Source organism: Lissotriton helveticus, chromosome 7 (assembly GCF_964261635.1).
Source record: "Lissotriton helveticus chromosome 7, aLisHel1.1, whole genome shotgun sequence".
Lineage (NCBI taxonomy): Eukaryota > Metazoa > Chordata > Amphibia > Caudata > Salamandridae > Lissotriton > Lissotriton helveticus.
In genome coordinates this window covers 1,305,380,066-1,305,396,603 of record NC_136068.1, presented here as the reverse complement: position 1 = coordinate 1,305,396,603, position 16,538 = coordinate 1,305,380,066, and the positions used below count along the sequence as shown (strand labels likewise).

Sequence of the window (16,538 nt, the reverse complement as noted above, 5' to 3'; positions counted from 1 at the left end):
CCTAGCCACCTTTATTTGTTCAGACACAGATATATGTAAGGATGTTGTGCTTGATTAATTATCTCTGTCTCTCTCATACCTATAGAGAAATTTTCACATAGAGAACAAATGGGTCGGTATGTATGAGAATGGTAAATGGAAGTTTCACAGTTGAATACATGCAAATAGGATACTAACATGATCCTTGTGTTGTCCTGATGAAAGCCAGCCAGGGTGGGGATGCTTTGGTGTGATGGCTGAAACATGTTGCCCCAGGGATACAGAGGATACTAGTTTCCTTAGTGCATCCCCACCTGTTTTTAACTCTGTCAGGGTTCCCTTTCAAAATTAAATTAACCCTCAGGAGACCCTAGAATATTTTTAATCTAGGATTCCACCCAATAACCAAAATGCTCCCTTGGCTACCAGGGTCGAGCCTGTTCAGATACACTAGCTAGCTGGACAAGGACTCTATGATGAAGCATACTACTTGGAATCCCAGTAGATGATAGTCCTTGTACCAACATATTGTGATGCTCATGGGTAGGTATGGAGAGACAGGCTAAGCATGGTAGGGGTTCCCTCCTGTTACTCTTGAATGGTTAGATGTTTGGGAAGGTGAGCGAACCCTGTATCACTTCTCACTCCCTCCTTCTTGTTCGAATATAGTATAATCCAGATAAAAAAGACACATCAGTTTTACTTTGTTGCACATGTCACCCTTGAGGCTTAAGTGTAAGTGAAAACTTAACGAATGCTGTCTATTAATAAGGCTATACAAGTCCATGGCTTCTTATCGGTTCTTGGTGAGATGCTAGAGTGCACCCGACACTAGGCAAAAGTTAGCACATCAGAGACCAATATCCCAGTCCACATCTTGACCTCATCTTTGTAATTTGGTTATACTATACTGATTTGGTTTTACTGGCTGTTGTGACCCTTTTATTTTCAATGGTTATACTGACTGCTTGCACGGACTACTCTGCGCTGCAGGTGCCGCCTGCCTTCCCCTTTGATTGTACAGAAATCAGAATCTAACTTTTTGAGGAAACACTGCGGATTTGGTACCACATTCGATGCTTAATAGGAAATGATTGAATGCCTTTGCCAGGGAATGCATTTGGTACTCCCCTCTCTTTAACAGGCCTCTGGCATGGTACGCCCACCCTCGCTGCTAACATGGTCCTGTTCTTAGTTATTCTGACTGTTGCTAATCGCTCGACCTCCAGCTCTACAGTGATGTGGTATTACTCAGACGCAGGCAGCACCTCTTATACGAGGGCAGAACCCCATTGAGTTCAAGTACAATAGCTTCAGGAGCTATGTTCCAAGGCGCTATATTCCTTCTGACCCTTGATATTCATGAAGCGGGATACGTAAGGGACGGTGTAATGTTTCCACTAGCTTTCAAGCTCAGTTAGTTGATCTTTAGTCCCTTTTACCTGCAGGTCATTCCAACAAGACTGACCCACCCTTCTGTTCTTCAGAGGTCATTACATTGGACACCAATAAACTGGGTTCCAGTGACTAACATCTGTTATTCACAGCGCTCACAAATGGCGGAAGAGAAGCATGAAGTGCTGTATAAAAACAATCATTAGTGTCGTGGAATGAGTTTTACCTGGACACACAATTTTTTTTTCTATTTAGACTCCCCGAGAGCTGTAAAGTTTCCGGGGTAGTCATGGCACGCAGACACTGCGTGGTCTCCAGATTTTCCCATGTTTTCTCAGTGTGTTGCACCCCTGTGGCTACCCAACACTTCAGCAGTCAGCTCAGCTCATCCCTACATGATGCCTGACTTTTACCCTTTCTGTTTCCGTACACATACCAGTAATTTTCAGTAGCACCATTACCAAAAGCACCCAGACTTGTGGCATTGTGCTGCCAGACAGGCAGTGCCGAGCCTTCTTACCCAGAGTAGTGGTTGACAGAGGCGGCCAGCGCGTTCCCAGACCCCGCTGGCAGAATGCCCAGCGGCTTCTTGATGGCCACACTCCAGTCCGGACGCTCCATCAGCCCGTTCACCACCTGCGAAGACAAGCAAGCATTGGTAAGGTCTCGCCTATGTGAGATCTTTTGACTTTGGTGGAGTGGAGTGGCGTAAACAGTGTCATCTTAAGGATTGTGGGGCCCCTGGATGAGGTACTGTGCGGCATGGAGTGGAGTGGAATTGTATGGTAATGTGTGGTGTGGTCTGGAGTGGAGTGCAGTGAAGTGGAAGTACAGTGGAATTATTTGGTGTTGAGTGGAGTGGAACTGTATATCATTATGTGGCATGGAGTGAAGTGGAATTGTATAGCATTTTGTTTAGTGGAATTGTATGGCATTGTGTTGAGTGGAATTGTGTGCATTGGGTGGCGTGGAGTAGCTTGCAATGGAGTGCCACTGTGTGGAGTGGAGTGGAATTGTGTGGCGTGCAGTAGACTGAAGTTGAACTGTGTGGCATTGTGTGGAGTTGAGTAGCATTGTGTGGTGTGGATTGGAGTGTAATCGTGTAGCTCTGCGTGGCATGGAGTGGAGTGCAATTGTGTGGCTTGGAGTGGTATTGTGTCGTACTGTGTGGAGAGGAGTGGAATTGTGTGGCACTGTGTAAAGAGGAGTGGAATTACACAGAGTGGAGTAGACTGGAGTGAAATTGTGTGGCATGGAGTGTAATTGTGTGGTTTGAAGTGGGATTGTGTGGCATAGTGTTAAGTGGAGTGGAACTGTGTGGCGTGAAGCAGAATTGTGTGGCATTGAGTGGATTGGAGTAGAATTGTGTGGCTTTGTGTGACAGAGTAGCTTGAAGTGGAATGGCAATGTGTGAAGTGGAGTGGAATTGAGTGGCGTGGAATAGGGTGGAATTGAATTGTGTGACATTGTGTGGAGGTAGTGGAATTGTGTGACATTGTGTGGAGTAGTGGGGAATTGTGGCATTGTGGAGGTGTGGACAGGCAAGTAATTGTGTGGCTCTTTGTGGCATGTAGCGGAGAGGAATTGTGTGGCGTGGAGTAGAATAGTGCGGCATTGTTTGGAGTAAATTGCTGTTGAGTGGAATTGTGTGCGTGCAATGGAGTAGACTGGAGTGGAATTGTGTGGCATTGTGTGGTGTGGACTGGAGTGGAGTAGAATTGTGTGGCATAGTGTTGCATGAAGCGGACAGTAATTGAGTGGAGTTGAATTGAGTGGACTGAAGTTGAGTGGAATTATGTGGCATGAACTAGAGTGAAATTGTGTGGCATGGAGTGGAATGGAATTGTGTGTCATTGTGTGGTATGGAGTGGAATCTTTATTGTTTACAGTTACTTAGAACCATTACAATTAAAAACACTGAACTCGTATACTAGGGAGATGCATCACGTTGTTAAGCTCTGCGTCACATTATACCTGCGTCAGGTATAATGTATGCCAGGGTGGGCGTTCCCACGCAGGAAAGCCTCATAGAAGTGAAGCAGTGAAATCTACAAGATTTCACAGCGTCACTTCTTGGACGCCACTGTGTCAAAACCTTATGCCTGCTTGAAGCAGGCATCAAGAGTGACGCACTGTAGTGGGAATGGGCCTCAAAATGCATTTGCTGGAGTTGCATTGTGCTTGCGACACGACTCCAGCAATGCATGACTTTTGCCTCAACAGATGCATCAGAATTTCTCCGCATCTGTCAGTTCTTGCGCCATGGTGCGCCGTATTGTAAATACTAGCGGGTAAATGAGCCTACAAGGGATTTGTTGGATCAAATATTTGTATATTTATTGCATTCAATGTTAGCAAGCTCTATCAAAGTAGTTTGCAATTCAAATTTCCAAAGCCAAATTCCAATTATTTACATATAAACAAATCATCACAGAAAGATATATCACACAGGTGTATATATTTAAATGTAAAATTTTATATTAATCAAATTTCATTAATTAAAAAAGGGTACAAAATAATTCAAGACACAAAACAACCCGAAGTTACAGTTATATATATCCGTTTCCATTACAATTGTGAACACCTTTTCCCAGATGGTTCCAAGGCAATGAAACTAAATTCTGCAGACAATTTTGCCTTTGATACAATGATCTATGAAATTGGTGTAATTGTTGACATTTCGGTCTATAACTGTTTGCATCCACTAGACCATCTTCAGGACTTTTAGAAACACAAATGACCCTTCAACAGTATTGAAAGTAATTATTGGTGTTAGAATCTAGACCGATATGAAGTGGCACAAATACCTACAACTTATCCAGTGAGCAAAGTTCAATATTGTTTAAACTCCAGGATACATTCTTCAATATGTAAACTGGTCAAATACAGGTAAATCTGTATTACCACGACGTGGATCACAGAGTCAATAACGCTCTCTCAGGAGTTGGCATCTCCAATACCAATAATTACTTTCAATATTGTTGAAGGGTCATTTATCTGTATTGCCCACACATGCCCATCAGGGTGTCATGCTTCATCATTGGGTGTTTTGCTCCTCGTGTGGGTGGCGCTGCGTTGACCCATGGGCCCTACGAGAGGACTCTTTGTTGGAGATCTTTTTAGAGGAACGCCGCAGTGGTGAGTGCAGGTGTGTGGAGATTGGTGCAAGTGGATTAAAAATACTGTGCTGGTACCCTCAAAGATATTTATTCCTGGGTCCGGACAGTATATTTAAAATTAGGCAAAGGAGGGAACTATTGATCCTGCTGTCAATGAGGAGGGTTTGTCCGTTATTGCAAATTGAAGTGAATGGTGGTGTTGGATAGGTAATCAGGTCCAGTCAGGTCAACATGTTTTACGCTTGTTTGGTCCCTAATGGATCCTTTTGGTGTTTCGTCAGGACCAGGGGAGTGTTTAGAAAATTAAAAGCGTGACATATGGTATCCAAACAACAACACCCAGTAGACCCTGTGACATTAACCTGATTCAGGTATGTGGTCTGGGCGGCACCCAATCAATATTGACCACCTTAATGTATAAATCCAACCCCAAATATTATCCAGGAGGCCTCAACGGTGGTAGGAGCGGCTCATGATGTAGCATTGACCTCCTCGAAACAAGAATTGATACCTGCCCTCAGCAGCCTCCTCACCTGGTCCTGATGAAACGCTAAAGGATCCATTATGGACCAAACAGGCATGAAACATGTTGACCTGACTAGACCGGATTACCTATCCAGCACCACCATTCACTTCATGGCTACATGTTTCAGAAATGGCTACTCCCCCCCAACCTAAGGCCCATAAATCTTGCCTTCTGATGGATAGGATGCATGCAGTCAAAATAGATAATGCGGTGGCAGGCTGATACCTGCTGATGACTGCCCAGACATGTCTGCCTGTTGCAAGCAGTGCTCTATCTGAATGGAATGACCAAAGGCGAACATACCTTCTGATACAAGGTTAGTTGGCTGTGGCTGCTGACCCAGAGATCTTCTACGTTCAATAGTTGGTGGCAGTTCCCAAGGAACCAACTGTGAGCTTGACTTGGCCCGTTGCAGCTATTTTGAGACCATAACAATGCCGCTAGGCTACCAGCCCGGGCCCCCTGTAGCTTGTGACAGAGGTTGAGGAAGGCACCAGGTGTTACCTCAAAACTGGTCCCAGGATGCTTGTTTATGGTCCAGGGAAGACCTGGCTTGGCAGTTCGGGCTGGACTGTTCCCATTAGGAACAGGGTCAAGACTGATTTGCATATGGCTGGGTCTGAACTGAGGTGGCAAAGTGAGCCAAAGAACGATGATGGATTCAATCCAGATCTGTGACTGGGGATGAGTGTCTGAAAAGTTTCAGCACGCCGTCCATCACCTCTTTATGTAGGCACCAGGGCTAGCTGCCCGTTGGCTGGAGAAGCTAAATTCGAGCCTGATCTGGGCGGTAGATAGAGACTTCGGTAGGTGAAAAACTCATTTGTGACAGGTTTGTTCAGCAAACTGTTGGCCCTACCTAGTAGAATTTCCCTGCTGTAGGATAACAAATGAGAGATTTTGGCCCTCATGACTTCCAGTACCATCACCCAATTTGATGTGGATCCAAGAATCAGAAAGTACTTGGATTATGGCTCCCAGAGCTTGCCTAAATTGTATTACATTGCCCATCTGAGCGCCAAACCACTGCGCTCAGACCAATCACAATGCTGCGTTGTAGCGTTGTGATTGACTCAGGGGAGCCTGGGTGCTTACCTATCACAGCACTGCATTGCAGTGTTGTGATTAGCTTGAGGGATCCTGAGTGCTTCCTGGAAGACGAGCGTAGGAGACACGATGTGGGAGAGACGCGCCGATCAGGTAAGTGATTTTTTTAAATTTCTTCTATCTTGCCCCACCCGTTCCGCCCTTCCACCCCTGTACCATACCGGCCACCACTGGCACACAGATTAAATTATAGCAATGAAATGCAACGTGACAGATGTACGTATTGCACACTGCAAATGTTAAGGAAACAGCAGCATCTGCTGTTTAATGAAGAGCCATGCCAGTCTAAGGATATGGGAGAGCTGAAAACATGAGCTTAACGGCAAGTATGTGAATAGACAAGACGTGGTTGTTTATTTATTTATTTATTAAAAAAATGTTCCCCACGGTCCAATGATTAGGCTGTTTGGTAACCTTACGGTTTATTATACATGTTTTAGATACCATTTTACCTGTAAATAAACAGGCCAGACCCAGTCGAAGCCGTCGCTCAGCCCAATGGTACTCGCCCGAACTCAAGCAGGAAAAAGCTGCCTGTAAGAAGCTGGAAAGGATATGGCGACAAAACAAGTCTTTACAGTCAAAGGCGTCATTTAAAGCTGCACTGGTGATTTATCATCATAATCTCAAGGCAGCTAGATGTCAGTTTATTGTAAGTGAGATCGAAAGGGCAGATAATTCATCGAAAGCCCTTTTTGACATCGTAAAGGGCTTCACTACCCCGGATGCTTGTAAATCATCAACCATCGAATCCCAAGAGTTATGTGACTCTTTGGCTGACTTTTTTCAACAGAAAATTGATAAAATCTATGCCAATTTCCCTACCCAAGCTCAGGGTTCCCCACAACTGGAGCGCAGGCCAGGACACCGCCTTGGGCAACGAGACTGCTCACTGGAATCTTTTTCCCCGATCTCCCTCCTGGAGACACAAAGAGCCTTGGAGGTGGCGAAATCAGGCTCACCTGCAGATCTCTGCCCCCCCTAAGGTCATGTCATTGCTCTCTAACATTGTGGCCCCCGCCATTCAAAGGATCTTCAATCTTTCAATCCTGGAAGGTGTGGTCCCAATATCCTGCAAGGAAGCCTTTCTCCGCCCCATACTCAAAAAGCCCGCGGCAAACCCTCAGGATTTAGGTAACTATCGACCTATCTCCCTGCTACCATTATTGGGGAAAATATTGGCGAGCTTCATAAACAAGGTATCTAGAGTCAAACACCATCTTGCACCATTCTCAATCTGGGTTTCGGCGGGGTTTTTGCACCGAAACAGCCTTACTGATGGTAACAGACTCCCTAAGGATGACCAAAGACGCTGGGGGCTCGGCAATCCTGGATCTGCTTGACCTCTCCGTGGCTTTTGATACCATCTCCCATGTTAAGCTCGCGGAGAGGTTGAGAGCGGCAGGCATACAGGGCTTAGCCCTCAAGTGGCTGCAGAGTCACCATGGGCCCGTATAAATCCCAAAAAACTCAGCTGGACAAGGGTGTCCCCCAGGGCTCCTGCCTTAGCCCCACCCTTTTTAATATTTATCTGGCTCCACTGGCGAGTGTGGTGGAAGCCCTGGGGTTTGAGACGGTGTCTTACGCCGATGACACCCAGCTGGTGTTCAACTGCGGGCCAGACGTGGCAGCCGATAGACTCCGTTTTTGCACTGGTAGGATGGAGATCGCAAATTGGATGGCCAATAGCTGCCTCCAATTGAACCCGAGCAAGACGGACGTCATGCTGTTGGGTAAAGCCGAGGAATCCTGGTACCCGGATTGGTGGCCAGCACAACCAGGCTCGCCCCCCTCGCCATCTCAGAGTGTGAATAATCTGGGCATCAAATTAAACCACACCCTTACAATGCAAGATCACATTTCCTCGGTAGCCGGGGCGTGTTTCTATAGATTAAAATTATTACGGAAGATCCTTCCTTTTATCCCCATGACACATCGCAGAACGCTGACTCAGGCACCAATTATTAGCCGGCTGGATTACGGAAACGCTCTGCTCGCTGAGGTAGGGGCTACACACATAAGGAAACTGCAGGTCATTCAGAATACGGCCACTAGGCTGGTTCTGAACCAACCGGCGGGCACTCCATCTTTGCCTCTACTGAGAATCCTACACTGGCTTCCAGTGAAGCAAAGATCCTTTTTTACAATTTACTGCCTGACCTTCACGGCTCTCCAGGGCCGCGGACCATGGTATCTCCAACTAAAGCTGGAAAAATATACGCCCAACCGCCCACTGAGGTCCAGTTCGCGGCGTCTTCTGCATGTCCCTCGCATCAAACGAAGTAGGACTGGGGGTAGGGCCTTTTCTTAACTGGCCCCTAAGTATTGGAATAGTCTCCCTGTGACCCTTCGAGACATCCCCTCCTACCAATCTTTCAGGAAATATCTTAAAGCCCACCTGTACCAGTTCTAGTTGTCCTGCTATGCCTGAGAAAAAAGCGCCTAGATGCCCCCCGGTGATTTGCGCGCTATACAAGCTAGAATAACATAACATAACATAACATAACATTATACCCAATAGGGCGGTATCGGTATTAGCAATGGGTAATTGACTGCAGGAAAATCATTTTTTGGGTTGTCCTGTGATGGCGCTTTTGGAGTATTGAGACGTTACTGAGAGGCGATACCCTATATATAGGTTAGTGCCCCTACCAGTTTATCTGTGACAGTATGTCTCTCTCCGTGCGCTTCTACTCGGTAACCAAGGGCGAAGACGTGGTTGTTTACAAACTTTTAAGAACGGTACCTAATACAAAGATTCATTATTAAAAAAGAAAGTAGCTCAATTATGAAAACACAGAAAAGGGATGGGTGGGAGGGAGAAGAAGTACCACGGACAAGGGGAGTGAAAGGGGCAGCAGTAATAGTATCTCAAAGTGGAAGCAGCGGATGAACACTAATCAAGATGAATCGATCTGGGCTTGGCCTACGCTCAACAGAAGAAACAAGAAGTGACTCTCGGCACATGAAGGCCAATTAAGAGGCAGCAAAGAAGAGTGACATTAAAGCCAACAGATGGTAAGCTATGGGCAGGCTCCTAGTCATTTATTTACACAATACCGCTCCTGGAGGACAGAAAATATGCTGTTGGCAGCCAAGACCTAAATGCCTAGAGCTTGCATTCATTCATTCATTCATTCTCACTCACATCATTAGATTTTTTATCGCCAGAGCAGAGAGGCATTCTACTTACAATGGGATAGGCTGCTGACTGTGGGTACAATAATCAAGCTAAAGGCGGGCTACATAACTTAACCTATCCCTGGCTTCATGTATTGAGCTGTATGCAATAGTGATCATATTTTCAATCTCTGACATTTTGTATTAATTCTGGGCTTCATTCCAATCCGTAATTTTGCTCACTGTGCCACTACAGCTAGGGACAACAGTATGTAAATCAGCCTTGGTCTTGAAACAGTTCAGCCCAAACTATTAAGCTATGCCCTCTTTGAACCAGAACACAAGCAACCCCAGGCTGCTTTATTTTTTATTTTTGGGTAACAACCCTGAGGTACAGCTTGAGCCCAATGTCACAGCAAGCATGGGACCAATGTCTGGGTACAACCTTTGCACTTCGGTCTTCTTACTAAGAAAAACAAGCATTTGCAAAGGCAATACATCTGGCTTTAGGCGACGAGCACTGGTTTACACCCTGGTATCCTTTATACAGCTACTTACAACTAAGAGAATCGAAGGCCATTTCAGCATCAGAAGAAATATATATTTTTTTAAACTTCTTTTTATTGATCATTTACTTTTCACAAAAATGACAATACTCAATGCGACACATCTTGGAGCTACTTTGCACCCCTCTTTTCACTTTGATTAATACAGACCAATGTCCAGTCAGGGCCTTATTACATGTCCCCTCAGTATTCCGTAGTTGGTTCACAGTGTATTTTCCCAGGCATTCGTACTCGTACTGCCCACAGTCTCTTTCCATATCTCCAGGAAACTGGGAAATTAGTCTCCAGTCTCTGTGTTCTTGCCATGGGCTCCATATGCTCTCAAACTTTCTCGGGCATCCCTGGACTGATTTCTCAGTTAGCATACCCCAGTCCATTCTGGCTGCTCATTGTTCTACAGTTGGGGCATTTCTGCTGCCCCATAGCTGCACTATGTCCCTTGTAGACACCATGAGGCTAGTGCTGCACAACAACAGAGTATACTTGGGCAATGTCTGCTCTCCCCATGTCCCTAGGGTGCCAGCCCCAGGCCCACAGTTCTTTCTTCCCCAGAGACCTCCGAGAGCCAGCTGCCCACCCGGCCCCAGATGTGCCTTTCCCTCCCTACAGTGTATGCTGCAGTGTTCCTGGCATTTATCGGTGTCTGTCTCCTTGTGGTGCAACCTGGTTCTCGTGTAGTATGCCCTGTGAAGGATTTTCAGTGGTACTAGGCAGATCCCCGCTCTGATTGCTACTTCCCTTGGCTGTCGACAGGCCTCACCCCAGCCCTCGAGTGTGCCTGGGCTCCTTTCCCATCGTTCTTTCAGTGATTCAAGCCAGGAGAGGCTGTTGTTCAGCAGGGTTCTGTAGATCTGGGGCACCACAGGTCTGCGAAGCGGGGCTGCTAGTCATCAGAAGAAATATTCACTTCTTGCTTGTTATGCCACTGTGTACTATGACCAACCGTTGTCCGCGAAGGGCTTGCATAGTGATTCTACCAAATACAGACCTGGGTGGATCAAGGTGCACCAACTCTTGGAATTCACCCACATATCAATTAAAAAGGACTTTGACCAGGAATTTAATATTGCCGTCTAGCAATGAGAGAGGTCTGTATGAGGAGTATTCCCTCAGACTTTTGCAAGGTTTTTGTTGTTCTGCTATACCAGCCCCAGTAAGGGTGTCATTACAAGGTCTCAGTTATCTCCAGAGGTAGTCTGCCAAGAAAGGTACTGACACCAGGGGCATTGGTAACCAGATTCCCCTGGTTATTCCAAATTTACACTAGTATTTGAGACTCCACCTGTTTTTTAGCTGATGGGGTCTCCATATGAAGCACCTCAAATCTGCAGAGTAACTGCAGCTCTTGTAATCCTGTTACCGACTAAATTGAGCTAACTGGGGACTTTGCTTGGTCCCCATGATTCGAAGACAGTGAACCCATTTCCAGCTCTTTGGAGTATACTATCAACAGAGGGGGTATCAATATGTCACAGAATTCCAAGTAGAATACTGTTCCAAAGCAGTCACTTCCTGGCCTTATCCCCTTTGCATGTCTGACTTTGCAATACAAATGTCTTATTTTGTAATGACTGAAGTCTTGAGAAACCACCTCACCTAACTTAGTCAGCTCACACGGGGACGGTACCTGATCTTGCGTGCACTTCCTCATGTGGGTTGTCAGCACACAGTGATGATAGCCCTCCACTCGTTGTTCATATGTGGGGATTTTCCTATCTGACACTTTGAGTTCATGAATAGGGTTGCCCCTTTTCCCTACTGACCGTCCATGCTAAAGTTCTGGCTGTTTTGTCTCATCCTAAATGAATCCAGCGTTTTATTTTCCATTGCTGTGTTTGGACAATTTGGTGGCAGTATTAACTAACAGGCACATGCATCAACCCTTTTTGCGAACGCACACAGTGCGATTTGCAAAAATCGGGCGTTTTTGCGCCCGCAAAAAGGGCATTTGCGATGCATCAAGGGCATTTGCGATGCATCAAGGTTCAAGGCACTCGCAATTTGAGAATTTGCAATTAATTGTGATTTCTCAAATTGTGTTTGCATTTAAGGAATCGCAATTTGTGATTCCTTAAATGCAATGCAAGAACTACTTTAGAATAGCGATTTTGCTACTAGAGGGCGCAAATTACCATCAAGTGGAACTTGATGGTAATTTGCAAAAACTTTGAAAAATCACTAAAGTGTATTTTTCAAAGTTGTAAGTTACACACACACATGCCCTTGGGGCCTGTGTGTGTGCAACATGTGTGCACAGGCCAATTTTAGGGGTGCAACAGGGTGTCCTTATGATACCCTTGCACCCTTGAAATTGCATGCGCAATTTGCGAGTACCTATTGGTACTCGCAAATTGCGCATGCATCTCCCATTCATTCCTATGGGCCTGTAGGCCCATAGTAAGGAATGGGAAGGCATTCCTTAATTGCAAGTCGCAATTAAGGAATGTCTGGGAATCGCTAATTTTATAGCGATTCCTACATGCATGGGCTTTTACAATTCCATAATTATGATTGCTTAATAATCGCAATTAAGGAATCCCAAAAGCTTACATTGATGCATGTACCTGGTAGTGCCTAGAGCCAGTTAAGGTTCCCTCAGGGAGGACTAAGCAGTGCTCCCTCCAAATGTGTTCAGTCTCAGGGGCAGTACTCATGCAAGTGACCTGTTTTTTTTCCAACTCAGCAGTGGGATGTATCCCTTAAATATAAAGAGCCTAATTTACAATCTTTTGACATAGGGCTGTGCCGCAAGCCTTCCTGCTGCACTGCCCTACGTCAAAAGAAAAGGGCTGGAATGTGCCATATCTATCAGATTTGGCCATTCCTGTCCTTTCCCCCTGCGCTGGCGCACAAATGGCTGATATGCACCAACACAGGCACCCTTGCGCCATGGTGCAAGGGTGTCTGCGTTTATGGGGTGATGGTTTTTGTGCAGGAAGCGTACCTTCCTCCATAAAAACAACCAATGGATGCGATTTCCTCTTTCTTTGTGTGCTGCAGAATGTAGCACACAAAGAAAGAGGAAAAATGAGGAGAAATAATAATTCTCCTTGTTGCGCCTCGCCTACGTCACCCCTGGGGAGGTGTACGTTTTTGACCCATCCCAAGGTTTACAAATTCTCGTAATTCTTTGAATGTGTCTAATGCCATGGGTGTTACGTGGGAACACCCACTGTAACGCCCATGGCACGCTTCCACATTGTAGGGAGATGCAACGCAGTGACTAGCGCTGTGTTGCCTCAGTCCATATCTACAAGGCCATGAAAAGCAATGCAGGGTAGCTTTATGTGGCCTTGTAGATATTGCCCTGCAGTGTGACGTTCCGGCGGCGCAGGGACCTTGTAAATAAGGCCCAAAGTTTTTAATGTATTTCAGAGTTCAGATGATTAGACCACAAACCCCTCTGGCGGAAGATGTAAGCAGAGAACCCCCACCCCCTCCCCAAACACACATACCATAGATTAGTGTGGTATTGCTAGTTAATTGTGTTTTCTGCAAATGTGCGATTTGAACCTTTTCCTACCCGAAGCAGTGGACACAAATTTAATTAAAATGGTCACATACCGGGCATAGGCAAATCTGCAGTAGGGCCAACCAACCCTGATGTCTCAAAACTGTTGCTGTGAAAATGTCTATCAAATTTGAATGCCTTTTCTGGACATCGGAAAACTCTTCTCCACACTTGCCCCTTAACCAAATCTCCAGCCACGATTTGATGACTATTTGCTTCTCGATCTAACCAACCCATCAAAAACATGAGTAACATCCATAATACACCGTAGGTTTGCCAGCATAGCAGTTGCATTAATTTACAGACCTGACAGAGACCAAAGCAACTGCAATAGGGGAGCTAGCAGAAAGCTAGCAAGCGTAACAGTTCAGATAAATGTTATAACAGAGCTGAGATCAGGGTTCCACCATCCTCTACTGACCAATGTTATGGTTGTTTTTAAAGTGCCTATCTTGTTCCTCAATGCTTTATTGAACTCTACACTTCATCTTCCTATGTCAGTCAAGAGGTGAGTTTCTGGTTGTTGCTGTACATGTCTGTCCTGGAGGAGTTTGACTTAGAACCTTTTGGTTTTATAAATCAGCGGGCTTTGGGTCAGCCCACTATTTACCATTGATTGTCTTTCTAACCAGTCTCATTTGCTTGCTTCCTAGTAAATTGCTTTCCTTCCTCTCCTAGTTGTTCTCCCTCCCTGGAGCATCGCTTCTTTTCTACCTTCTTGACTAGATGCCTTGTATCCTTCCACTCCTTGCACGCAGAGAAATACTTTTTTCTTTTCCTTGTAGCACTCCATGGTAGTGCATATATCTTATTGCTCTATCCCCCTCTCTCCTATGTGCTGCTTCCCCATTTACATCTCCGCGCTCTGTGCTGCTCTAACTCCCCAAACTCATCCAGTGCACCCTTCCCCCCTGATTTTTAAGTCATAGCATACCAGACAGCACAACTGTCTGGTCTGCTAAAAACATCTTGGGGACATATAGAAAGCTTCCCTAGGAATGCATTCCACCTATTACTTACCATTGGGTTTGTAAGTCACATTTGCATGGTTTCTATTTGGTTCCTATATTTGTTTTAGGTTGTCCAGTTTGAGTTTATCCCTCCCGTAAAGCATACACGGTTTTCTGTATCCTTCCACCAGTGCTTGATTTCTGTAAATAGACTTTAAACATTTGTTATTATCTAGTCACATTTACTGTGCATTCAAAGACAAAAGTCAGGCAATAGGCTCTGTCTTCTGAGGGAGCTTGGTGTTTACCTTTCTTTCTCGGACTTCAAAGTAAGAGGATTTACATGACAATCATGTTGGCTACTGGGGGTGTGCTAGAGGATGGCTGTAGGATGTTATGTCTATACATGAACTGTGCAGACATTTAGGAATATATCAGAATTAGGAATTCTGAAGCCTGGTGGAAACAAATATTTTAATATGATCAAAACAAATCAATACACTACGTGATGGTATTTCCACAAATTATCATTTGGGCGCTGTGTTCTTTTATTAGTAAAACTGTATGTCTGTACAAATGTAATGGTCATTTCAATTGAAGAGGTAATGACTGTAATAGCAGTGTGCTAAAACACCATGCATACTCTACTTTACACCACTCCAATCTGTGGAACACTGCACACCCCTAAACTCTACTCTGCCCCACTCCACTCTATGCCCCTTCACTTTACGCCTCTCTACTCTTCTCTGCACAACTCTACTCTACGCCAATGCGCTCTACGCCACTCTACTCTACACCACTGCACTCTACATCACACCAGTCTAGGCCACTCTAATCTACCCTGCACCACTCCACTCTGCTACACTGCACTCTATGCCAATGCACTCTACTATGAACTACTCCATTATAAGCCAATATAATCTAGCCTGCACCACTGCACTCTGCGCAACTTCGCTCTACTCTGAAATCTGAAACAATCCACTCTAAGCCACTCTACTCTATGTCACTACAATCTGTGCTGCACCACTCCATTTTACGCCACTGCACTCTATGCCCTGCACTCTACGCCACTCTATTCCACACTGTGCCATTCCTCGCCACTGTACTCTACTGCATTCTATACCTCTGCAATCTATGCTGCACCACTCCACTCAGCACCACTCCACACTACGCCACTCTATGCCAATGCACTCTACACCACTTTACTCAAAACCAATGCAATGTACGCCAATCTACTCTGCACCACTGCAGTGTACGCCACTCTAATCTACTTTTCACCACTCTATTCTACGCCACTCTACTCTGTACCACTCTACTCTGGTAGAGAGGAGTGGGGCAGATTGTGGAGTAGAGTGCATAGAGTGCAATCTGCCCCACTCCTCTCTACGCCACTCTACTCTAAACCGCTGCACTCTACCCTCCACAACTTCACTCCATGCCACTTCACTCTACTCTGAAACAATCTACTCTACACCACTGCACTCAATGACGCGCTACTCCACTCTGCACCACTTCTCTCTGCACCACTCTACTCTGCGCCACTCAGCTCTAAATCACTGCACTCTACGCCATGCACGCTACTCTGTACCACTCCACTCTACACTATTCTAATGTACTCTTCACCACTATACTTAATGCCACTGCACTTTATGCCACTACACAATATATTGCATCACTCCACTCTACGCCACTTCACTCTACTTTGAAACAGTCTACTCTATGCCACTGCACTCCACGCAACTATACTCTATGCCACTACACCACTCAACTCTGTGAAACTGCAATCTACTCTGTGCCTCTGCACTTGACATGGCACTTCTTCACTCTATACCACTCTACTCTACTATGCACCATTCTACACTATGCCACTGTACTCTGAAATAATCCACTCTATGCCACTCCACTCTTACATTACGCTACTCCACTGTACCATGCCACTTCACACCACTGCACTCTACACTAGTTTACTCTGAACCACTGCACTCTATAACACTCTACTCTACACCACTGTACTCTATGCCACTACTCTCTACGCCACTCTACTCTACTGCACTCTTCGACCCTATACTCTGCAACACTCCACTCTACTCCGCTCCACTACTCCTCTCTACACCACTGTACTCCACAACAATATACCACTCCACTCCATGATACTCTTCTCCACTCTATGTCTCTTCACTCTACGGAAATCTACTCCATCATATGCCATTCCATTCTACAACACTAGTCCACTCTATGTCACTTCTCTATGACACTCTATGCCAC

General features: G+C 45.5%; 1 protein-coding gene across 1 annotated transcript in view; it reads right to left on the bottom strand.

Annotated features, from left to right (window-relative positions):
* The window catches only part of SPHK1 (sphingosine kinase 1), a 108,014-nt gene that overhangs the window by 7,298 nt on the left and 84,178 nt on the right, over positions 1-16,538 (bottom strand). Inside the window, exon 4 of the mRNA XM_078654594.1 lies at positions 1,895-2,010. Within this exon, the coding sequence (XP_078510720.1) occupies positions 1,895-2,010 (116 nt within the window). The remainder of the gene's footprint in view (positions 1-1,894; positions 2,011-16,538) is intronic.